The following is a 26,032-nucleotide window of genomic DNA, read 5'->3' as shown; positions in this document are numbered from 1 at the left end:
CAGCACTGTAAATAAGACCTTAAAAGCTTCTGACTATTTGAAAGCCCTGTGCTGCCAGACTGTACTGTGCAAACAAATTATTATATGGAGCTACAGTGAGCTAGTACACTGGAAATGCTGCCCCATTCCACAGTTAATCCAGATTTACACATGTAAACTGTTAGGCTACACAAGTAATTAAGTAAAACCGGTCATGTATTTATGTGGTAAATTATTAAGTTTTGTTTAAACCTGCCCATAGATTAGGATATTAGACCATAAATTTTTGTAACAAATACACAATCCCAGAAATACATCTCACTTAAAATTGCATTTACACTTAATGATGTCTTTTCATCCAAATGAAAATAAATGTTCAAAAACAACACCAAATCTCTTATTAAATGGTTTGCAGAATTTATTAGTCTCTTTTAATATACTCAATATTTTATCAAGCTAGTTGCATATAAAGTGATCTCCACCATATACATTACAGTTTCTGTGCATCATCTAAAAAAAAAAAGTCACCAAAAATTAATATTTTACAGGTTGCAGTTAACTTTTAATTAACCTAAAGGTGAATCCATCTGTTATTTCATTTAAGACACTAAGCTGCACATTGCTTCTTACTGCAATATTTAAATTACATTTCACAGCAAGCTAAACCTGCATTTCAGGTAAAACAGGTCACCACCATCTCAACTTTTGAATTTCTATAGTTTACTTCCTTAACACCGCAAAAAATTAATGTGGTGTTCACTCCAAATAAGGAAAAAGTATACAATTCCCTTGCAACAAAGCCTGCTCAGAATACATATGCCTTAAGAAAATTAGGAAACTCCTCCAGTAAAAGGAATTCACCCAAATTTGTGAACAGAAAAAAACCTTTTAGGTTCTTCTTGATTAATGCTTGGAGCTGCTCATAAAAAGCAAAACCAGCAAGCACAAAAAGTAAACTATTATGGGATATGACTTAAAGAAAATTAGAAAAAGCAGATTATACCTGCAACAAACGTCCCAATTTAGAACAATCTTTTTAAGAGACTCGCGCAGATAATTAACAAATAGGTTTTCTGGTATCTTCATAGGATGCTTGTTTACTGGCCAGGCACATATATAGTAAATGTACAAAGAATCCAGAGTGCTGAATTTTACACAGCACTTAAAGTGGGTAGGACACAGGAAAAATATTTAACAACTTGTATAAATATATTAAAATCTCAGCAAGAAATGTAAAAGCCCATGCACACAAGACAGTAAATTGAAAAAAACATTTAAAGACTTGACTTTTCCTTTCAACAGCACTGACACCTGAATTCTGGAAAGTTAACAATATACAGTATCTTTTAACAGTCTTTCTCCATACAATCTAAATGTACTGAATCATAACAACATTACACAGCATGTGAACAAGCAGCAGATGCATCAAGGGAACAGGAGCTATATGCATCGTGTGGCCTGCCCAGTTAGAGGCAAACATCACAAAAACTGTTTCTGACACAGGCAGAGATACAATCAATAGAGCTAATTGTATACCCGTCATTTTCAAGAGTTAATCCACAGTATGGGAAAGGGGAGCTTTAGATAAAAATTATGTACCCGGTCTGAGAAGTGACAGAGGCAGAGATTTCTTTTTCAAAAATTGGATCCATTCTGGACTGGCCTTGATGCACATGCAGTACATTTATTTTCAGAATGCAAGATTAATTGGGAATGTCTGCACTAGTGTTTCGATTGCCATATTTGTGATGAATGATCAGCAATACCACTCCTAAGAAGAAGCATATGGACCCAACAGTGATGTAAGCAATTCCCAGAAAGGGATTTTTGCCTCCCATCCATGAGATGGTGCTTAGGATCATCCTTTTTCGTCCATCAAAACTGTGTACAGGATAATCTGAAAAACATTTAGGAAAACAAGAAGCAAGTTTCCAAACCTAGCTTGATGTGGTCAAGCACATGAAAATTTAGGGTCATTTCATTCATGTTCCAAATACAAACTGCTGCCTTTGAATACTGGAACTGCAAATATGAAACATTTAGCTGTTCATTTTAGACTAAGACTAAACTGGGCGCTGTCAGCTACTTCAAGAAAACTGCCACGCTAGAAGATGTTAACTCCTTTTTAAGGGAAGAATAAATGTAGGACTTTGTGGGCTTTTGAAAGCAGCTTCAATAAGGTGAGGAAAATGTAAACCTTGATTCTTGAATATATTTTAGTACAAAATTTTTCTTTATGTTCATTCAGTTTTATATGCAGTCCCCATAGTTTTACAGCAAAGGAAAATACTGCAGTAGTTATATAAAAATGATCATTAAGTGCTTTTGAATTTGAAGAATTTGGTAACTATGACAACCCTCCTCCTCTAGTCTCCTGCACTTCTACCTAGTCTTTAGTTTGTCCAAAACAGAGTGACAGACCTCCACCTGATCCACATCTCTGGCATTTTTCCAACCTCCAAAGTCAGTCTGCCCTTCATTATATATTGTCATTTCACCCTGAAGTTACAGTTCTCAAATTTCTAGGCTACCAACTCTCTCTGCTTTTCCTTTTTTTCTATGCTTCTGTCATTTCCTTTACAGTACCCAAGCAATCTGATTTCCTTCTCACTACAAAGCTACACTTTCCATAAAACCAGAACAGAAGTAAAAGATGGTAACATTCTACCCATCTCTCAATACCAGTTTTCAACCACAGCTCAATACCATCTTTTTTTTAGAGATGGTAATAAGAAACTGAACTTGCAAATATATGCCTGTGTATAAGGCCCTTAGCTGCTTTCAAAGGCTTTTCAAAGGATACTGTATGCAATATCCAAAGAGTAGTTTCCAGCCTGTAAGGTGGGCTGTAAGTTGTTCTTCCTTTCAATGAGACGATACAGCTTGCGGAACGTTGGCAGAGCAGCAGTACGCATCCACACGATGAAGTCCTCGTTGATAAAGCCATTGTTGTCAGGCTCTGAGTCCAGCATATACACTGGCTTGGGCCAGTTCACAGGTTTTGTTGTGCCTAGGATTAAAAAAAACAAAACACCAAAACAAAGTATTTCAAATACAGGAGTGAGTAACACACTTCCTCATCAAAATTCATTCTATTATTACAAAAAACCATATTAACTTCTAAACACTATTTAGAGAGAGGCTGACACTACTATTGCAACACACTGGGCTGTTTAGGAACTTTTTATTTTGCAGTTTAAATAGTGTAATTTCTATAAATAAATAGCTTAATTAATGGCAGCGCTGTCCATTTGTTTAAACAATTCTGCCTCCCCTACAGATTCATACTGCTAGGAAGTCTTGTCTCAAAGCACTGCTTTGTGAGGTAGTTCTCCATTATGACAACAGCTGCTCTGCTCATATGGTAGAGTTTGAGCACCCTTTCCTGAACCACGAGCAAGTAAAATTGTGTACAGTACTTTAGAATATGTACAAATGCTTTTTCTGATGTTATTGAAAATACAATTCCACAGTGCATTAGGATAAGGTACCTGCTTTTCCAAGGGTAGCCATCACACTGACAAGATGTAATTTGGCTGTGACTAAGCAAAAAACCCACATCAGGTTAAACCTGAAGTTACTGCATACCTTGCATAAACACACATGCTCTTAGAGCCCTAAGACTATTTTCAGACATTTAGCCAAAAGAAACTTTTATTTGCCAAACTGTATATAACCTAACAAATGAGAGACATCAGTCCTTCTAATCACAAAAAAAGAATCAGTTTTTTAGAAAATTTAGCACAATTTAGCAGTAGAAACATTTAAACCAATACTCCATAAGAAGAGTTTCATTTAACAACTGCAGGATTTCTTTACAAGTTAAATCCAAGCAGTTGTTATAGCAGTTGTACTGGTCTTGACTGTAATAAAGTTAAATTTCTTCACAGTAGCTGGTATGGAAGAATATTTTGGATTTGTGCTGGGAACAAGCGTTGATAACACAGGGATGTTTCCACTATTGCTGAGCAGTATTTGCACAGCATCAAGGCCTGTTCTGCTTCTCACCCCACCCCACCAGCAAGGAGGCTGGGGGCCCATGAGAGATCAGGAGGGGGCACAGACCAGAGAGCAGACCCCAACTGACCAAAGGGATTTTCCATACCATGTGGCATCAGGCTCAGCAATACAAATGGGTGGGTACAGGGGCTGCCTTTGCTCGGTAACTCAGATGGTTATCTCCCTCTCTCTTTCTTGTGTTTTCTGGGGGTTGTTTGATTATTTTTTTAGTTAGTTTGATGCTTAGTTGCCAACTGGGGTTAAACCCCAGCAGTGCACATATTACAGTTTTTTAAGTATTCAAGGTATTCAGAAATTTTAAAAAAATAATTAATGATTACAGTAAAGATTAAAACCAAACACTTTCACAGGAAACTGAAACTTGCAGTTTTTGTTACTTAAAGACAACTTTTCTAAATAGCAGAGCAGTCCTTAGTTTAGATTTCTTCAGAGAACCACATTTAATTAGCACATTCAGTAAAATGTCAGTGAGGCAATACTCACTCGAATCAAAATGTGCTTTGAAGTGTTTTGTTATTCTTAAAATTTAACTTTTTTTTTTTTGTTACCTTGGAAAAGTGCAGTTAAATTGTTTCCATCTCCTGTAGGATTCCTGAACTTTACATTTTTATCTGTCCACCACGCAATGCCTTTTTTAATCAAAGTAATTGGAGTCCTCGTGTCATTATCAATGCGGTATAACTCCAATGTATCTAAAGACAAAATCAAATCAGAAAACCAGCTGAAGAAACTTTCATTAGACAGATGATCTTGACAGGCAGTGAAACAATTACCTGAGGAGAAAACAAAACCAAAAAAACTGGACAAGGCATTTACTACTTGCCTGCCACAATCACAAACTGTTCTATAAGAATCAGTGTGTATCAGATAGCAGCATATTATCCATATATGATATCTATGTTTCTACTCCATAGCAGTAGCAGCTTCTCACAACAGCTATTTCCATTCCTTGCGTGCTATGAGATACAATTAATTCTCATAGCAATTTTGAAAAAAGCAACAGCAGTAAAAGATATTTATTTTATTCTGAACAATGAAAATGTGTTAATTCAAAACAAAAGAAACCCCGATGTCTTTACTCAGAATAATTTGCAACACAACACAAAACATACACTAGATCAGAGAACCATCTATATGATAACTTAACAGTGTTACCATACCATTAAACATACTGTTGGCAATAGCTCCACAAGGAGCAATGGGTTTGTCCTCATTTGTGCGGTAAGGCTCACATTCCTTACTTGGATTCTGATAGAAAGAAAAAAGGCAGATGAGTCTGCGCTGGTTTATCCAACTAACCTGGTTTCTACTACAGTACCTCTAATGTGCACATCTTAAACGTACCACAAAATAATCTTTTCACAAGTCAGGTTATTTACAAATATTTCAGCATTCAATGCTAGTTAGCATGATTGATTTTTCTCTTGCAAGCAGGAATAAAATCTAAGAAAAACATGAATAAAGTCAGAATGCCATCATGGTCATAGTAAAAACAAGGCTTTTCTTGGAAGCTATTAGGACTTTTATATTTTAATAAAAACAGCTGTCCAACATGAAGTACTCTTTTATTAAAGGGTTTTATTTGAATATGCTTCAGTGTTATACAAAGTAAGACCACACCAAGAAACCAAGCATAACATAAAACACAAGAAGTTGCAAGAACTCCAACAGCATGCCAAAATGGAAGAAGAAAAAGCCCCTCACAAAACTCTGTTAGTCATCTAATATTGTCTCTTGAAACTCCCCCTTTTTTAAAGTTTACTGGTAAAAGAAGAGAATCATTCTTGCTGGAGCAACAACTCGACTACTATCTCCACTCCTCATAAAAATTGGGAAAAGGAGAGGTCTAGCCCTAAACATTACAGTGCCTTGAACAGAATACACTGTAGTGATATTTTCCAATATTGCTGATGTTCAATATTGAACCAGAGTCCATAAAAATTATATTTAGTTGTAATACCCCAACCAAATGCTGGGTAACTGTTATTTTATGTTGAAAATGAAAGCTTCAAACAGAATGGGTACAGACAGGTAACAAGATAACAAGAAGACAATAAGAGAGTTTAAAACTATTCAAATTTGAGAAGTGATTGCAAGTACTGCACTGGTGTCTGTTTAATAAAATGATCAACAAGAAATTTTATAATATTTTACAGTTATTTTCAGTAAACCGAATTCCTTATGGTTGCCTTCTGTCATGCAAAAATTTTAGTACCTCATTATCATTAAACTAAATACTGTGTTGTGATTTATGCAGTGGTCAGAAGTTAGCTGCTTATGCATATGCAAGCATGAATACCTACAAGTAACGAACTGTTGTCTCCATTTAGCTGGCTGTCATCTCGAGATTTCACGTAACGACGGTGGTTTTGGTAGAAGTTGGAAAGTCCGTAATACATGAATACGTTGCTCTACAAAAAGCAAGAAGGAAAGAAGAGCTTTCATTCACACAAACCTTCAGTTTTAAGTTCTTAAAACTCTGTGTTTACAGCAACATTCATGAAGTAGGACCTCAACCTTTTCTTCACAATGAGTACACGAGAGTACTATCCTAACATAATCTGCCAGCCTGAAATCAAATGGTATAAACGTCCCACAAACTATCTGGATGATATTCACCAGCACTAATCCCAACACCGGTCTTGTCCAGTGTAGAACCCATAAACCTCCTTTGCCTCCAATTTGTTAGAAAGCACTTATCTGGTATTTCCAATTCTTGTTGAACAGGGTTTTTGTAAATCACGCAGGAATAGCTCATCTACTCTCCAGCTATATGACACATATGGTAACTCTGAACATATAAAACACAAGCATTCCATTTAATGTTTTACATTTCCAGATAAACAGAGGCATTAAGAAACACCTCACACCTTCTAATGAAAAAGGGGACACAAAAATCAGATCCAAGTTCATAGGAGAACTACAAATAATCCTTTAAAATAGGAAAAAAATTAAAATACTTAAGTGATAAAACTTTCCTTTTGAAAAGGAAATAGATAATATAAATTGTTCTAATTTCACTCTGCATACAGGGCAGCACACCTCAAATGCATGTTCCAGTGTGAAGTTGATGGTGCAAGTACAGGGTGGTGTGCTGTCCCAGGACACATTTAAGCATTTGTTGCAGGGACTAGAAGGCTCCGTTCCTGTATAGTCAATCTGTAACAGAAAAAAAGTCATTAATTTACAATGGGAGAGTAAAGAAAAATTATTAATAAGCCAGAGAGTTTTTGTGGCATTTATTTTGAAATCATATTACACCTCAACACCAAAAGCCCGGGGCTTTTGTCAGGGCTATCTGACAATCTCAAGAAGTGTCTTCCAATCTTAACCATTCTGTGATTTCGTAAACAATTTTGTGATTCTGACTATATCCTTGATTTCAGACTCAAATAAATTTAACACTGAGGTGAGATTACCGCTGGGGCAAAACCAAACAAAAACAACAAAAAAACCCCTCACAAACCAAACAAACAACCCACACCAAAACACAAACAGCAGACACTCCAGACAACATGAATGTTTCCAAACACACACACTATATGATACACAGATCTCAGCTTTTACAAGCTTTCCAGAGAGCTTAAGCTTTTAAAAGTCTAAGTATTTAATAAGAAAAGATCTGTGTTAGAAAACTTGCTTTGTTGACCATTTTTAGCCACCTAGTTAGTCAGAAGGTTAAAAACAAATTTAAAAAGTCACTTAATGCCCCAAAATTATCCTAAAATAGGGAAGATTAAGACACCAATACTGTTTTGGCAGGAATGGTAAAATAAGCAGTAAATGGACAAGAAAGATGATCAGTATTTATCTGGCTTATACAATATTATCTGGTTTTAACAGTGTAGCCCAAAAAGTAAGCCATTATTTGAAATCTGTACAGTCAGGTTATGTGGACAGTATTCATAAAATACCCTCAGCAGCCAAGAGCTCACCCTACAGTCCAAGCTAACTCAAGTGGTTTGACCACATTAGCTCTCTCTCATGTGTAGCTCCAGCAAGTGTAGCAGGAGAAAGCTTCCATTTGCCCATAAACAATATATTTTTATACTTAGTATGAACTTCCTATTTTAGAATTTAAGACCCACACTGGTGCAATATATAACAAATTATGACAGAAAAATGTTTAATGGCAGTAGCACCTGTAGAGTTTTATGAAAGGCTGGTGCAAATGGTTTGTCCTGATTTATGTTTGTAGTGAAAGGCATTACCAAGAGTCCTAATACCCATATTAAGGTTAGCTAAAACAAACACGCAGTTTCAAGGTTCAGGAAACACATGAAGTCTATTTTCCTCTGGGTCTTCCTCAAGGTCTCTCTTCCTGTGATTCCTTCAGTATCTACCTATCTTCCATCAGCACTTTTATTGGAATCTGCTCTGCTGCCAGATTTCTGACAGACCAGACTACACCCTAATGAGCCTAGCTGAAACCAGATAGCTTCAAAAGCTATTAGCTGGCAGAGAGAGATCACATAATCTTTGTTCCTCAGCTGAACAAGATTCTGAGTTTATGCTGATCTAGAAATAGCACTGCTGCAGAACCCTCAACAGCTCTGTTTGGCTACAGCAGACGTACAGACCACTGCTCGCAATGAACAATGCACCTCATTTGTTCAAGGCTAACTCGGGGGTGGGTGTGTTCTGCTTAAGGAAGCTGAAGCAAGTATTTCCTTTAGAGAGAAATTAAATCCCTGTATCTTGAGCCAGTTCTCCAGTGTGTGGAGAAGTTTTAGATCAAGAACAAACTCCAAGGTTGCAAAAGACCTAAATATTTCACTTCTAAAAACATAATTGACTAAATTCTGTGGAGCATGAAATTGATGTATATTGAAGCAGAACCGTGCTTCTGATGACTGCTGCCAGCTTCCATGCCATCCAAAAGAGCTTTCCTATACAGTAACTGCCAACACAAGTATTTTTTTCTGCATCTACATTTACAGGTTACATTCAACAGAGAGCTTATTTAAAGGGATAAAGGTATCCATCTTCACCTCTTGACAAAATAACAAAATCTCTTTGACAACTGAAGGAGTGACTTTGGAGTCCACAGCAGGAACCCACCTGACCCCACCTTCTGCCCTCTGGGATCAGCCAGCAGCTAAGTATGACAACTCCACACCATGAGCCCTTCCCAACAACTTCTGATTTAACGACATTGGGTTTATCCAAGTTATCCCACACCAATGGCTTTTCAGGCTGTTAATGCCTTTGTCAGTGGCTTTACACATTTGCAGTATAGAAATAATGTAACTACCGCATACACATATTCTCCAAACCATTTGTGATTTTGTAGACTTCATATGCTATCACATATTTATCTTGCTCTGCTTAACCACTTCTTGTATAAAAGGCATCCCATAACTCTGGTCCTCTTTGCTGTTCCTCTCTGTAGGTTTTATTAAGTTGTGTATCATTTTTGAGAAGAGGCTACCAGAACTGCACACAAGGCTGAAGATGTGCGCAACAGTAATCTGCTTACTTCCAGTTCTCCATTCGTAGCCATGCCTTCAGTAAATCCGGCTTTTAACTACCATTATGCATTTCACAGCAGCAGTTACAGCATAAAGATCTCTTTTCTAAATGGGTAATGTTTTGGATATTTCTCAGCTTTGATCACACATTACTGTGCTATAATTCTAGTACACCTAAGCTGTTGGAAATCTTCCACATTTGAATTCAAGAGCATTTACATAGGAAATCAATGGAAGAGGTACATTTTGCTGGTCAGTCCTTGTACCTGTTTGAGAACAGCACAGTTCACAGAGATGGTGATGCCTGCAATATCTTGTTCCAGGAAAGGGTGACTTGAATTTCAATACGTATATCAGGGTTATAAATTACACATCCTATTCAATTCCAATACTCCAATTTTACAGACATACATATGTGCGCACACACACTTAAGAAGTATGTTATTGCCTAGGACGTAGGTGTAAATAACTACCTCTGCTTCCTCCCCTGATTACATTTTTTAAAAAGCTTAGTCACTGCTTTTAGCTTCTAAATGTGTTGTCTCCTACAGCTATTTGCGAATAACATTTGGAGGTTATAACAAAAGCCAGCATTCTAAGAAGGGACATATGTCAGCTATGCATATAGGTGATAGCACTGTCTTAAACTGCATTCCTCACTCATGTTCACAGCTGAAATGTTGGCCTGTAAAATGCTTTGTTTTGTTGCTGCAACAGTAAAGCCTTTTTTGATTTAAACCTTTTTCTTCCAAAATTCAGCTGCCTTTAGATTGATAATCTCACTCGGTAAGCACTTGATAAAACACATATGAGGATCAGAGAACAGAACTCAAGTGTCCCCATTCTAACTAACCACACTCCCAGAAGGCAGGGGACTCTGTCCCTCCTGTCCTCATGAAAGCCTAGCAATTGGACTTTTGAGAACTTCACATGAGGGGAATGATAGAAGAGTGAACCCACACAGCAAAACAAACAAATGAAACCCCTTCCAGTCTTGAACTTGAAATTTGAGAGGATTGAAGGCCACCACCTGCCAACTGGTTTCCCCTACAATTGGTTCCTACTGCTGTATATGTGCAACTTGATCGTGTAGGGGAGCCTCAGTCATGCTCCCAACTCTCCTATGATTTCTGTGCTGAACATTAGGTGAGAACAGCTAGTTTTTGGCTTCTACTGGACCTTACCAGGAGTACATGACTGAGCTGCTAAGCAACAACAGTCAATAAAAATTTTGTATATGCATATAGCAGCAATATAGGCACAAGAAGTCACTTACATGTTTGGACTCACAAAACTCTGATGCATTTCTTGTCCCTACAGATCAATGCAAATTCAGTCATAATGAAAAACAAGATCTATTTTTCCAATTATATTTACCTTACAATCATGATTTAAGACTATTGCTTTACTATAGACATGACATGTTAAATGCACTTGTCAAAAAATTAATGAGGATATTTTTTTACTTCTCTCCAATGAGTGTCATGCTGAAAACATGGGATTGTATTTACCTTAAATATGGTTATAACATGACAATTTAAAAGTCTACATGCCCAGGACAACTTGGCCATGTTCTCTAAGCACTTGTGTCAATTTTCAGATGTTCATCATACCCCCAAAACTTGATGCAAGAAGCAACTTCTTTTCAAAAATTATGCTTAAATACCAATTTAGATGCTATAAAATACACTTCAGATTTATTTTTTTCCTCTTATATTTTTCTCCTTGACTGGAATTTTAGTTTTTAACATAAAAGGAAAATTAAAGTTCAACCAGTTTTATTCGAACATTTGCATTTTAACAGAAATATGAAAATACCATTTGTTGCCTACCTCAAGATTTCTTTAGTTAACTGAGCTTCACTGCCACATTGTTACCACTAATTAAGCCACTCTCTTGAACAGTCCTTATTTGAAAGTGACAGCATACCTCCAATAACTCAGAGGTCTTTTCCAACCCACTTGATTCTATGATTCCATGATTCTAACTACAATGATTTGATCCACAAAAATTCATACTCTCCAACATAATAATCCAACAAACAACTACACACTTTATTCTTATTCTCTACAATCAGTCTTGGTCGTGCTACCTCACTGAACTAATCGCAGCCTTCCATTTGCTTCTCAAGGCCGTTCCTAAGCCCTGCAAGTTGTTTCCTTCCTTACAACACGAAGTGATTCTGTTATCAAATGGATCAATCTGTGATATACAGTTACACTTCCAGCCAACGTTCAGCAACTTTTCACAGCAGTAGCCTAATTATCATATCTAAACAACTCAGTTTTTGTAAGTGTAATTAGAAAAAGCCACTCTCTTCTATCCAGGTTTACACTAGACAGCCTAGTCTTCCACAGAGCATCTGAAACGTTGTATCACCAGTGCAGGTAAGAATTACAGCAATAGACTCAACACAGAACTTTGTCCTGAGAATACAATTACTTCGGAACATTTAAAGATATATAATCCACGGCCACAAGCTACCCCAATGATGACATACGAATGACAAAAAAACTTGCTAGGCTGTATTGATTAAATGCTGGCAGTAACTTCCCCGGAAGCTCACTCGGGAGCACTGGCAAGGCTGACAGGAGGGACACCGTCTATGCGGAGGTGACTCCGTAAGCTCGGTGTCTGCTGAGGGCAACTAATGTTGACAACCACGAACGTGACCCCGGATCGGAACCGCCCGGGCGCCCTGTGGGCTCCGCACAGAAGCCCCCTGGGTCCCGCCCGTCCCGCCCGGGGCCGGATTTCCCGGGAGGCGCAGACGGCCTGGGCGACCCCTGAGCACTGCCTGCCCGGCCCCGCACCGAGGGCTCCCGGCCCCCCGCCCGGGCACCCCCGCCGCACGCACCTCGTACTCGCGGATGTTGTTGGAGGTGACGAAGATGCCGATGCCTATGGGGATGAAGATGAGGCCGATGATGAAGAAGGCCGGCAGCACCGTGCCCGCCGTCAGGATGGGCTGCCAGGCCGGCAGCCGCTGCTGCTTGAACGCCGTGTTGTCGGGCTTGCGAGTCTTCACGGCCCCCCCTCCGCCGCCGCTGCCCACGGCACCGCCGCCTGGGACGCCGACGCCGCCCGAGGGGTGCCCGTCCGCCTCCTCCTTGGCGCTGTAGTTCACCGCCATGGCGCCCGCACCACCGGCACCGCCGCACACGTGACCGGGCACCGCGCCTGCGCACTCGGCAGCGGCGAGGACCGGCAGGCGCGCGGCTGGTGACGCGCACGGGCCGCGCCCTTCTTTAAAGCGCGGGATTAGGGAATCGTGGGATCATAGAGACTGGGAGAGACTGGGGAGGTTATCCGGTACTACCACCCACCCAGCACTACTGCTGTAACCCCTGAGCCTCTAAACCGCAGCACCCTGCGCCAGATCCAGACGCCTCTTAAACACGTCCAGGGATGGTGACTCCAACACCTCCCTAGGCAGCCCATTCCAATGCCTCAGCACACTAACAGTGAAAATTTTTTTCTGATAACTTATCTGAATTTTCCCTGTCTCAGTTTCAGGCCATTTCCTCTTGTTCTCTCACTGCAGGAACGGCAGAAGAGATCGACCTCCACCCCACTACAGCCTCCTTTCAGGGAGTTGTAGAAAACGATGAGGTCCCCCAGGAGCCTCCTTTTCTCCAGGCTGAACAACCCCAGCTCCCTCAGTCGCTCCTCAAATGTTTTGTGCGCTGGCCGCGCAGGCGCTGCTGAGCTGGGCAGGGCTCTGGGCAGGGATCTCCTGTATTACACATAGGGCAAAGTTAAATCCAGCCTTCTTGTACCCCATTGTCCGGGCAAGGCCTGGGCCCGCAGCCTCCCCCCAGCACTCCAGGAGGGCCCTCTCCCGCCCCTCGTCCTCCCGTTGCCATGGGGAGGGGTGCTGGTAAAAGGCATCATCCAATGGGTCGAAAATGGAGAAGTCGGTTTCAGCTTCGGTTTCAGCTTCACTTTCAGCTTCTTGCTCTCATAACTAGGATTAGTGCAACTATAGAGATGTAATAATGCAGGAGAATTATCTTAATGGAGCCGTGCGTGCTAACCATCACTTTTGGTCAGCTGTCAGGAACTGTGTGACTGAATCAGTGCAGTAAATTGAATTGATCAGGTTGGAAGGGACCACAGAGGGTCATCTAGTCCAACTTCCGTGGTCAAGCAGGGTCATCCTAGAGCACATCACACCAGACTGCATCCAAAAGGTGCTTGAATGTCTTCAGTGAGGGAGACTCCACAACCTCTCTGGGCAATCTGTTCCAGTGAACGGTCATTTGCACAGTAAAGAAGTTCTTCATATTCAGGTGGAACTTCCTGTGCATCAGTTTCTACCCGTTGCTTCTTGTCCTATTGGCTGGCACCACTGAAAAGAACCTGGCTCCATCCTCTTGACACCCTCCCTTCAGATACTTATACATATGGATGCTCCTGTCCCTGTCGGAGTTGTTGCATTGCCCTTAGGAGTTAATCTGATTGCATTACATAGAATCACAGAATCACAGAATCAATTAGGTTGGAAAAGACCTCTGAGATCATCAAGTCCAACCTACAACCAAACACCACCATGTCAAGAAGACCATGGCACTAAGTGCCACGTTCCAGTCTTTTCTTAAACACCTCCAAGGATAGTGACTCCATCACCTCCCAGGGCAGCCCATTCCAATGCTTAACACCCTTCCTGTGAAGAAACAGTCATCTTGTGGAATGCAGTGTGGGAGTATGTATTTGTATCCCAGAATACCTGCCTTAGCAGGCTTTCCTCACCCTAATGCAACATTGAAAGTCCATGTTTCTCACTTTATTGGCACTTCTGCATTACTCTTTGTGAGGACTCTGTAGACCTTCCTTTGTAGTCTCTAGAGTGTAACCAAAATCCACTTTCAGCAAGTATTTATGTATTTACTTGACCTTAGGGGAAAATAATCAGAATTATTTAATAACTTTATAAGCATGTAGTTCCAGTCTTAAGACTTTTTAGCTGCCTGTAGGACAGTTTCCCTAAAATAAATGCCTTTTAGTTCTCTGGAACAGCAAGAGTATCAGCCAAGACCACTGGGGGGAGCAACTGACTTGTGCAAATGAGCCTCCGCGGAGGCTCAGAAGGCCTCTTGTCATAGACAGCATAGGGAATTTAGACATATAAGCATCTAAAATTTAAGAATTAATTCAGTGACTAAAAAACTGTATGGGGTACAAAAGTTAATCGTATTCCTTGTGTCATCTGTGGTAAAACTATATCTCATTCCTAGTTTATCTTTTCCGTTATCTTGTGGGCCCCACCTTTTGCTTCCATTCCCCATAGCTAAGCTGCTTGTCCCTAATATCACCCTTTTCTTTATTATATTCTGTTTTCCATTACCACCTTCAGCTATAGCAACATTTAGTCCCACAGCCTTACAGTGAATCAGGGAAGCGCAACCTGGGATCCCAAAGGAATAAGACTGCTTGTAAGTCTGTGCTGAGAGATGGCAAGAAATTTCTCTGGCAGCAGGATAACTGAGAGGCAATACTGGGAAGCTGGGACCTGATGCTGCCAGGTGTGAGAGGACTGGCAAGAAAGGACATGTTAAATTTGTCCAATTATATTTCACAGCAAGGAAAACTCACAGGCTGCATAATTTCTCCCTAGAAATCAAAGTATTTGAGATTTTTTAATAGATTGAAACATTGTATTTTATCACCTGTAACTATACCCACAGAGGTCTTTCAATCCTCTTTAGACAGGAAGAGATCTTTAAGAGAAAAGTAGATCTTTCACTGGGTTTCTATTGCTTAAAAGCTACTGATATCTTTAGCCCAAGGTAGCCTCTAAATTGTCTTAGTCTGAAAGCACTTCCTGATTACCTCCTTTAGGATGACAATACTTGTAGAAATTAATCATCTTTAGTCTACATTAATAGATTTCTTCCTGAGTGTCTCTGAAATACAGGCTAATTATGTGGCTAATGCACTTTTATTACTTATTTGTCTTAGATTCATATCCAAATAAGGTAATGTAAAAAATTGACCAGGAACATAAATGCATTGAAGATGAAATCACCAGCCTCCTACTCCAAAGCGCTGCAGCTCATCAAAATTATTTTAAAATCTAAATTATTTCAAATATATCTTGAAGTATTTATGTTTTAAACAAACCTTTATTTTGTGAAGCTTAAAAACTTAAAACAATGTATTTGCAATTTGTTTAGGTATCATAAACTTACACTCATACTGAAGTGGCTTTATATTAAAATCTAGACAAGGAAAAATATTTTCTACTTTGATTTGGACCTTTTAAATGTAGACTCAATTTCAGAATATGATTTTACTAATGGCTTACTCATATTTAAAAGCTGAAGTTTATTTCAGACGTGTCACCATCACTTTCAGATAGCCAGGATTTTCATTCCAGATGAGCTCAGATCTTAACATATATAGGTTTTGATTCCAAAGTGATGTTTTGAAAATAGAAGATCTGGGTCACTACAATATTCATTCTACTGAGCAGTAAACACTGTGTGGCACACACTAAACTTTATTCACTTCAGCTGTATTGCTCTCTGAAAGCTGGAATTGTTCTCGGGTTGCTCTAAAATAAGATCTACAGACACAGCTATGTTATTGGCATACATTGTCTGCTGTACAAAAAAATCCACTCCTTAAAAAACATGGTGTACTAGCTAAGCATAAGCTATACCAACAAAATGACTCTTTTGCCAGGATAAGCAGCGCTTATTTTGATTCCTCACTATAGCTGTATTAGCAGACTCTTTACAATGGAGATCAACTCCAAAGCAGATCCCAGAATATCCTGCTTCTCTACAATGTCAGCATTTGATGCAGAACTCCTTCTACAGAAGGAAAAAGAGCTCCCATGGCTCCAATGAAGATCAAATTGAATACACAGCAGTGCAATATTCCAGCTTCGAAGATGGACTGACCTAATCATCCCAGTGGGATGCTGAGTTAATGCACTCTTTCTGGTGTCTCACAGCACATCTTCTTCAAGCATCACCATTTTCCCTTCCAAAAAAGTAGTTTCTCCCAGTAGCTTCTGCAGTTAAAAAATCTGCAGTATTTTAAATATGTGCCAATGACTTATATTAAAAATAATTGATTATGAAATGTATAAGAAAAAAAAGACTCTGCCTGGGTTGTATGTAGTTTTAGATATAATTAATTCAAAAATCATCTTAAGTGTAGCTGCCACTGAACTCTCTGGATGCTACTTGAGAAGCTACAGCTACCAGTGTAAAAGGGGCCCTTCAGCATGTGCAGAGTGCATGGTGTCTAAGTTTTACAGTCCTGCTAGTCCAGGACTAAAGATTCTGACTGTAGCAGTCAAACATCTCTGCCAGTGCTGTGATGCACAAGATTAGAAACAATCAAGTCATTAACAGATTAGTGATTGATCCCCCTCCTTAATTTCTGAGTCTACAAGAAAGATGGAGAGAGACTATTTAGAAGAGCATTCAGTGACAGAATAAGGAGGAATAGTTTCAAACTGAAAGACAGTTTAGATTAGGTATTAGGAGGAAATTCTTTAGTGTGAGGGGTGGTGAGGCACTGGAACAGGTTGCCCAGAGAAGTCGTGGATGCGCCATCCCTGGAAGTGTTCAAGGCCAGGTTGGATGAGGCTCTGAGAAACCCAGTCTAGTGGAAGGTGTCCCTGCCCACAGCTGGGAGTTAGGAACTAGATGATCTTTAAGGTCCTTCCAACCCAAACCATCCTAGGATTCCATGAATCAGTTTTACTCTGTACATCACTGTGACACCATATGAGACACAAGTCAGAAAAAGGAACTTCCAAACCCATAATTCTGTCCCCATAAACAAATACACAGATGAGCACTGCCAGCCTTAAGCAACTGGAGTTAAAATGCAAACACTTGATTATATTTGCATAGTTGTGAAAATTTATTAGTTACAGTGTAATGAAAATCAACCTTTTTTTGGTACAGGCAGAAGTAAAAACATACTTTACATTAAAAAAAATCACAGCTTTAAAAACTGGCTTACACTGTTTAAAATGAGCAAATCTGGTTGTATTTCAAGGCATTGGACTTTAATACCTAATTTTATGCCAAACCATCACACAGTCCAAGAAATATTCTGCAATAGTACAAATTCCATACAGCAGTGCTGAATACTTTTCCATTTAAACTCAAAACATTGCTGTAGTTACATTTTTCTTTACATACTCTCTATTACAAAAATATCAAATAGCAAATTTAACAGTGTATTCTACAAATAAATGCGCCATGAGCAACAGGAATTGCAACTTTGGGACAGTTAACTTTACAAAGTGTATTATAAAAATAAATTATATGGCAAATATCAAACAAAATCAAGCACATGCCTTAGGCTTTGCAAATAAAAGTGAAATTCAGCTGGCAGAACGACTACTTCTCTCTCTCTGACTAGGTACTTTCAAAATGCCAGCAAGGCCCTTCATTTTTAAAGCCCTACCAAGAGAAAAAAATATATAAAATCTAATGGAAGCACTAATACTTCCACAAATAGTAGCACAAGTGACCCTGGTGTTGATGGCAGGGAGCTTTACAGTGATCCATCCCACGGGCGTGGAGGGTAGTGCACACAGGGAGCTCTAGCGGGGCCGTAACTCATCTAGAGTTCATGCGTAACTGGTGAATGATGACACTCTCTAAAAGAAAAGAGAGCAAAACATTTGGGTTTATGAAACTACAAGTGCATTCATTGCAAGTTACTTTAAAGAAGAACAATTACAAGTGGCAGTGCTAGGCATTTTTCTAGAAACGTCTCACAGACTTACCCTCACATCACTGCTTGATAAAACCGTCCTGGCTAATGCTACAGAGGGAGACTAAATTAGTTCCTGTCTAGGGCCCAGAGCCCCCTGGCTTCCACTTCAATGTCAAGACTATCATTTGGTCGTCCATAGGGAAAAGAGAAATACAGCTGAACGGGTTAAACCACAGGGACACTAAAGTTCCAGTTCCATAAGGAAGACTTGGAGTTGGATGTCTTTTAACCTGTCTAAGCAAATCCATCATAAATCTGATGGCAATTCTGAAATGGAGATGAGGAAGATGCGTGGGGCCATTTCTCACTTTTTTTATTTAAACTTGGCTTACAAACCTATGCTGGATTTATTCAGCAAGTCTTCTTGAATTTGCTACTGACTTTAAGGGGGATAAATTTCAGCCACAGCATGCAAAACTAAGTGTTGACCTTTTCTTTGAAAGGCTGGATTTGACTTATATTATATTATATATATTATATATATATATTATATATATAATATAGGAGGTCCCTGATCCTGATTAATCTCTGGCTCTGCTGAAGTACTAATGACCTGGTCTGTTCTTCTATTCTATATACATGGCTCTTACAGGCAACTTTCTTAATATAAGAATTTAGCTATCAAGCACATTTTTCTCTGAAAAATTGTGTTTTATGCAGGAAATTATTTTTCTTAAGATTCCTTCCCTTTTTAATAGTCTTAATTTTTCAAGATTTACACGACCCAAGAAATGACACTAATCAAATAATTATTGCCTTTGACATTTTTATTGACTTCTGCTTTAGTTTGCTTCCTAACTAATATTTGCAAGATGTTTAAGTTACATTATAAGAAGAAAGAAAAATGAAAATATTTTCCATGTACTCTTAGTGCCAGAACTTTGCCACTAGATGGCAGATCACAGTGCTGATGGTGATTCCTGAATCAGAAAAGCAGTGCTTAGGCAACATCCAAGAAAATACGTTAAGGCAAATGAAATAATAGAATTTCCCAGACTGAAAGGATTTATTTTCCATACAATTTATCATTAACAAATGATTTTCAACATCTTAGATATGTATACCAGTTCTACTACATTTGAGCACTGAATGTGAAAGAATCACAGACTACTGTATGAATTTACCTTACAACCACTGCTGTTCTAGCTTGAAGCTCTTGTGAAATATTATGTTAAAATCTGCATTTATATAATATCAGACTGTAACCTCAGGCAAACTCTCCCCTAATTTCAATGGGAGTCATGTGAACTCTATATGAAACAATTATTTTCTTAATATTCACTATGCACAGTATATATTAATATGGAGTTTAGACACAAAATTCTAAAAACTAAATGGGTATCAGAAAAATATCCTTGTTAAGGCTCAGTCACTGAATGAACAGCAAAACTACAGCATGTTTCTCAATCAGTCTTCCTCCTACAGGCCCAATATAGGAATTTTGCATAAGAGTAGGAGAAACTATTTTAAAAAAATCAAATAATTGTCTATCAGTTGTTTGTATTTGAAATGCTTACATATATATAAACATATATATTATACACACACACACATACTGTAGTTACTAAAAGAGGTGTCTGAGCAGCTATTAAGCTAAAATTAGAGTAGGGCACATTTTATAAGAGTTCTTTTGGACCAGCCTCTGTAGGAATACAATTATATCAGAATGATATGATTACATAAATTTTTTTAGCGTTATAGATGTGAATAGTTCCAGGAGCTATGAATTAACTTAAACAATTGATTTTCATGACAGTTAATGTGAAACAGCTAATTCTGCTTTCAGTCCCACTGATGTAAATCAGAACTTCTCCAGGAAACACATCAGGATACCGGTTCATATAATGAAGCACATAAACTGACATTTTAACATACAAAGTTTAATTTCTTCTTACAATATATACAAACAAGTAACACCAGATAATACAAAAATCTATGTGCAACAGACAGCACACGCCCAAGCAACAGAAGAGTACATACATCGGTAATTCTATTTTTAAAATCCCAATAAGAGTTTTTTTGTTTGGAGAACAATTCACACCTGAGTGTTTCACACCTGACTCCCAGAGCTGATAGTTCTGAACCTCACAGTAGTTAACCCCGGTGGCGTTTTCAAAAAAAAGCCGGGTTAAGAGCAGTGTGTAGCGAGTAAGATTCAAAGTGAAGTTAACATCTGTAATGAGAAATGTTGCATATAGTTTTGCCTGAGAGAGCTCAGGCAAAATTAAGGGAATAAGGATAACTCACACTGATGTTAGGGGGAAAAGCCATTCCCCTAAATGAAAACAAGTTTGAAAGATGAGCTCACAGAAACTCCTGCCAGCAAACTACGTATTTCAAAACAACTCAATGAAATTGGCCACTGATGTGTGATGGGAACATATAATTGGTCTTAAAATTGTCCTGACTGTTGCGGTTTATGCCAAGTACCTGAAACCCAGCAGGACAGTAGCTTACTCTCTTTAAAGACATGCTCTTCCACATCTGATCAGAATTACTGAATATTCATGTAAATATTGAGCATGTTTTTGAACATGAGTAGTGTATTTCAGGCAGTGACCTATGACTTGGCATCCAGTTGGCATGAATCAATATATTAATGTGGCTTTAGAGATTACTCACATGATGCTAATTACTATTAGCCATAAGTGGTTTGCGGTTTAAATACAGTAACATGCATATTCCGTGGACATATTCAGAAGAACCACAAAGTGTTGTTTGATTTTTCAAAATTCGCACTAATGGGTGTCACAAAAGGAAAACCGGTGCGCAAAATACATGAAAATCTGTTTTACCTCTACCATTAACTTAGCATGTTTACCAATCTTGAGAGAAATCCCTCAGGCATGAGGGTTGAAGCTCTGTGCTCCTTCATTTTTAGTCACGCTTTCTCAACTGTATTGATCTGCTAATGACTACATTAGCAATACTCACATGTAGCAGTAATTCTGATGATGGGATCCAACGTAGGAAATACAGTAGAACACTTATTAGGAACTAAATTTAAAATCAGAGAGATCACCTGGAGAACTGAGGGTGCACTTTCTCGGTCCATGTGTGCTGCTCATGAATGAGTTGGCATTTTCCCTGCTCTTCCCCCTCTCCACTTTACTGCTGTCCTATGTTCCCATTGCTTGGCTTATCACAACTGCTTATATGGCCATGCCATCAGCCAAAACAGGATCTCTCTCCAGCTGATGTTGAAAACGACTAAAAATGCAAAGATTGGTTCTCAGCCACCTTAGTTTCCTGACGAACCATTTTAACTATCATTATGACTCTGAGTTGAGTGTGTTTTGCTATTGAAATTATTCCACTTCATTAAAAAAATAAAAACCAAACAAAATGACAGAGAAAAAGGTAAGAGAGAGAAAGTATGAGGATGAGTGATTCCAGATGATCACTTAGGAAAGCTTGTTTTCCGCATTATAATCCACTAACGTAGAATACAAAAAAGCCCTGTAAATAAAGGCCCTAGTATTTTCCTATGGATTAGTGTATCAGAGTTGGATTCTTTGTTGCCTTGTCAAATCTGAGGTTTGAACAAAGCTTGTCCTTGTGGTACTTCTGACGTCACTCTCTTGTGTTCATTCTTTGATGCTGTATGAAGGTGAGCTCATGCTCTACTCTTCCACGCAGTGGGGCACTGCTAAGATCTTGCTCCTCTTCTCTGCCACCCTTTTCATTAAACTGGAAAAACTTCTTATTCTGAAAATCCCTATTGCTTTGTTAGGTTTGGTTGAAACTGGTTGATCTGTTCAGTGTTATTCATCAGGGAAGGACAGATGGAACGATGGACGAACACAGACACTTCATCTTATAAACTTTTTTTTCACAAAAGGCTGAGCTCAAAGGCAGCCTTTGGAACAGGGACATGAAAACAGGGGGGCTCCCTCTTCCTAGTTCAATATCCTGACCACTCAACCACTCAATTGTTTCTGCTCAGTGAATACTGAAGCACTTCATGCAGAACAGCACAGCCTTCAAAGGAGGGAATAAGAATGCCACCTTCTTCCCCCCCTCAGTCTGTCAGTGCCATTGCTGAACCTGCCTGCAGCTGATGTGAGTTTGAGTCTCCTCAGGTATTGCTGGGAAGGGGGATCTGTCTCCTACATTTGAAAAAAGGTTTCAATCAGAAACTTTTTAAAATAGCAGTACTACCCCTCCATTTCTGTGGTATTTATCTACTAGGAAGCCTTCATGATTCCAGTCACTTTAAAACAGCCCCTGGTTTCCTGTGCCTTCCTTCTTTTTCTGGCCTGAGAGCCTGGAACTAAGCTATATTGAACCTAGCCTTTCTTTGTTTTGCCAGATTCGTTTTAATTCAGATCAGTTCCCCAGTTAGGTTCAAACACTTGTGCCAGCTCAAGGGACAACCACATGTTGAGTGACTATGTGAGCACTTTCTTGGCTGGAGTTGACAAAGACAGGACTACAGCTTTTCACTCCAGTGTGGGATTACATCCTGACTTTAAGTGACCATGAAATTGTGGCTTGACTTAGAAACTCTTAGAAGAAATACAGGAATACCTGGATTATGGATCTTGGTGAGGTTCAGAGGCTGCAGTGCTAGAGTTAACTCACAACAGAAACCCTGACTAGACAAAGGCAGTGGAAGAACATCAGGAAGATCTTCAGGATGCCTCTGGGGCTTAGACACTGTCTTTAGACTTGGTTGTTTAAACTGCCTTCTGGACCTGACCTATTGAATGGAGAATCTTACTGTAGTCACTAAACATAATTGCCTTCAGACTTAGAGGAAATTCCAATATAATACAGAGTTACACTTCAAATTTTAAGACTTCTGAACTATAGGCTTTCTTTTTTCTTTATCTTAACCTTCTTCTACCTTTAAGAAACAAGGATAAGTTCAATTAAAACAGATGTTAAAATTTATAACTAAATATCTATTTTTAGTTAACAGTTAAACCAGCTGCCTGATTCCAACTCTTTAGGTTTCTGCTGTGGAGCGAAAGTTCCTTTTTGTTGTGCTCCCCCTGGGAAAAATAACAGGATCCTCAGTCTGACCTGTCTGGAATTTCTCAAATCTGTCTCATCAAATCCTACTGACGCCATAGGAGCAATCCCCAGATTGTGCCTGCAGTTCTGGCTCTAGCTGAACCAGTTTGTGTGCCCTGGACTTCAGGTACTGTGTGGCTGGCTTGTTTCTGCAGATGAATTAGTTTCTTAGACCTCAAACAAAAAAAAATTTTTCAACCACAGGCACGCACAGAACATTGCCTTGAGTGCAGCAACAGTTAACTAAGGAACTAAGTTTCTTTGACATAAGGAAGGCTTAAAAGGCAGCTGTAGTTCATCACTGTATCAAGCCACATTAGCTCAGGGCTCATGTTCACAATATTATTTAAATGACTGTTTTGACCTTAAGACTTGCTTCAGTGCCAGTATTTAGAGTGAATATCCAGCAAAAAGCTCTTAAAAACGTGTTTTTTTCAAACATCTGTTAAAAAATCCGTGTTACAACAAGAACAGTAAGATCTCAGCAACAATTTATTGACATTCTGAGGCTTTCAAGTGATAAGAATTACTTGAGAGCATCTGATGTATTTCTGAAACAGTAACTCACATTGCTTGATAATTCCAGTTTCCAAGTTTTATCTGAAATACTGAATAGGGTGTTAGGAAAAATGCTACAAATATTAATCTGATTTTTGGATGCCATAGGAACCAGAACCTTAGAATTAACAGGTACTGTAGGTGCTACATATGTAAAAAACCCAAAACCTACTTCTTTTTTGATGTGGCAAATTAAAAAATGCCCTTCATGCAAATAATAAAATACCAGCTTTATGGTCAGCTAATTGCTATATCTGGATCTTAAACTGGAGAGCAATGCAAATCACAGACTGAAAACTAAACACTGCTTGGATGAATATAATTTTGTTGACCTTCTGTGACAGATTCTTCCATCAAATCTCTTCTCCTAGACAGAAAGCCATTTCATATTTTACCCACGGGTGCATTTTCCTTTCTGTGAATTGTATTTATTATTTATGAGTGGTCTTCCCGCCTTGCTTTCTGAAAGCTGTTTCAACCACTGGGTCCTTCACAGCTTGCTGAGATGGTTGAAGCATTATACAAACTTTAAACCCATCACTTATCGGTCTGCTTGGCTCCATTTCTTTTGGTTGAGACTTTCTTCTGTGGAAATTGATCACTTAATGGAAATGTCCTTTAATAACTTTACTGTTATTAAATAAAAAATCATAACAATCATGGGCATCCACACTATTTCCATGCTGGAACAATTCCTTAGAACATGCTTAAAAAACGCAAGCATATAAATGAGGAAATTACAAAGAGGGAAGGAAAAACAATGAATCACCATGGTATTGTGAGGCAGTCTGTATTTATGACAACATATTATACAGAACTGAAAAATGAGACTAACTTCCTTATCAAACCCTCTCTCTTTCACTGTCTGTGCCTGAGCTGTGCCTTTAGATAGCAATTCCTGCCACCAGCAGTCTGTATTGACTTCCCCTCCAAGACATACAGATGCTTGACAACTAAGGTTTAAATATAAGACCCCAACAAAGAAAACAACTGAAAACCTAGTCAGGTCAACAGAGTGACTTGCTTCATAGTGTTAGTGATCTTTGGAGCAGCCATAAATGGACAGTATTGATTTTAGCCAGATCAGTGTTTCTTCAGCTTTGCCAAAGACTAAACACTTTTTGGCTCACGTAGCTTCATCTGAGCACTGAGCTGGCAGTACCCAGTGTGTGTAAGTCAGGGACCTGGTTTTGAGTACTGTCTACAAATGTTAATCCCCTCTGGAAGAATTAAGTTGGTGCTTAACACTGCTGCTGCCAAACATTGTGCTACATCCCTATGCCCCTGAATTCTGTAACTATCTTGAGAAAGCACCTCACCACCGAGAAACACTGACTCGGATGGGAGACTCCTCAAGAGAAGGCAGGTCACACAGTGCCCATCCTTTCTCTCTTCCCCTCCCTCCCACAGCTGAGGTACTAGCTTTCAGTAAAACAGGACCTCAAGTGCACTGTCTCCTGGCATTGCTTCCCTAGGCCAAGTGGCATTTCAATAATGTGATCACAGGCAGGAAGGAAAGTGTCCCATGCAGTAGCAAAGGTGGAAAGTGATCCGCTAAGGTGAAAGACAACCAGTAAAAGTGACCGAACTTCCTTCAAATGACCAAGTCCATCATTAAGAATTCCTGAACTAGATTAATAACCTAGTTTAGCTGCACCATTCTCATTTCCTAGACTGAAAATCTTCCTGGCGTACAAGAACTGCCTTTATGATGGCTTTTTTTTCCTTTTTTAAACTTGAGTTCAAGAAAACAAAAGGATATTGTTACTTAAGTAGTCAGTGCACACACTTATTAGTTTTTTGTAAGTGACAGCTGCAGGACTTCATTAGTACAGGCAAACGTGAGCAACTACACAGACAGGGGGGACTGACTTCCATGGGAGCAGTAAAACCTGCAGAACGTACCCCCTGAGCCACTGCCATCAGCCCTGACCCCCGCCCAGGGAGGCAGAGCTGCTGGCTGAAGATTTCTTCAGTTCTATTTTCATAGACTGAGTCTCGGCACGAGGCTCGAATTTTGTCACATTTCCTGCTCCCGGGGCTGCCACTACTGGCTTTCCTGCTTTCATACCTTTTGACACAGGAATGCGGGTGGGTGTAGGTCTCGAGGATGACCCATCCTGGCCTGTCTGCAAAAGAGAGAGACAGAGAAAAATTCCATGAATGGAGGACTTTTTCTTTTCATATATTCTTACCTTACACTTTTCATTGGTTCTTCATTTATCTCTTAAACA

At 39.2% G+C, this 26,032-nt stretch overlaps 2 protein-coding genes across 4 annotated transcripts in view; both read right to left on the bottom strand.

The window, feature by feature from the left end:
• Positions 1-372: 372 nt before the first annotated feature.
• On the bottom strand, positions 373-12,630 carry TMEM30A (transmembrane protein 30A). Its single transcript, XM_027713568.2, has 7 exons — positions 12,328-12,630; positions 7,042-7,158; positions 6,303-6,410; positions 5,160-5,247; positions 4,548-4,691; positions 2,783-2,989; positions 373-1,876 (listed from the first exon to the last, which is right to left on the bottom strand). The coding sequence occupies exons 1-7, from the start codon at positions 12,601-12,603 to the stop codon at positions 1,683-1,685; spliced, it is 1,134 nt and encodes a 377-aa protein (XP_027569369.1). The 5' UTR covers positions 12,604-12,630; the 3' UTR covers positions 373-1,682.
• A 4,700-nt stretch (positions 12,631-17,330) lies between these two features.
• The window catches only part of FILIP1 (filamin A interacting protein 1), a 103,658-nt gene continuing 94,956 nt past the window's right edge, over positions 17,331-26,032 (bottom strand). For 2 of the 3 annotated variants that reach the window (XM_027713590.2, XM_027713588.2), the window contains exon 3: positions 18,122-25,927. In XM_027713590.2, coding sequence (XP_027569391.1) covers positions 25,721-25,927 — 207 coding nt within the window. In that variant the 3' untranslated portion in view covers positions 18,122-25,720. The other variant, XM_039379141.1, reaches the window with a different exon arrangement.

This window comes from Pipra filicauda, unplaced genomic scaffold (assembly GCF_003945595.2).
Source record: "Pipra filicauda isolate LSUMZ 115617 unplaced genomic scaffold, ASM394559v2 scaffold157_size4220110_pilon, whole genome shotgun sequence".
In the NCBI taxonomy this organism is placed as follows: Eukaryota; Metazoa; Chordata; class Aves; order Passeriformes; family Pipridae; genus Pipra; species Pipra filicauda.
The sequence above is the reverse complement of the archived record's forward strand: the minus strand, read 5'-3'. Positions and strand labels throughout refer to the sequence as shown.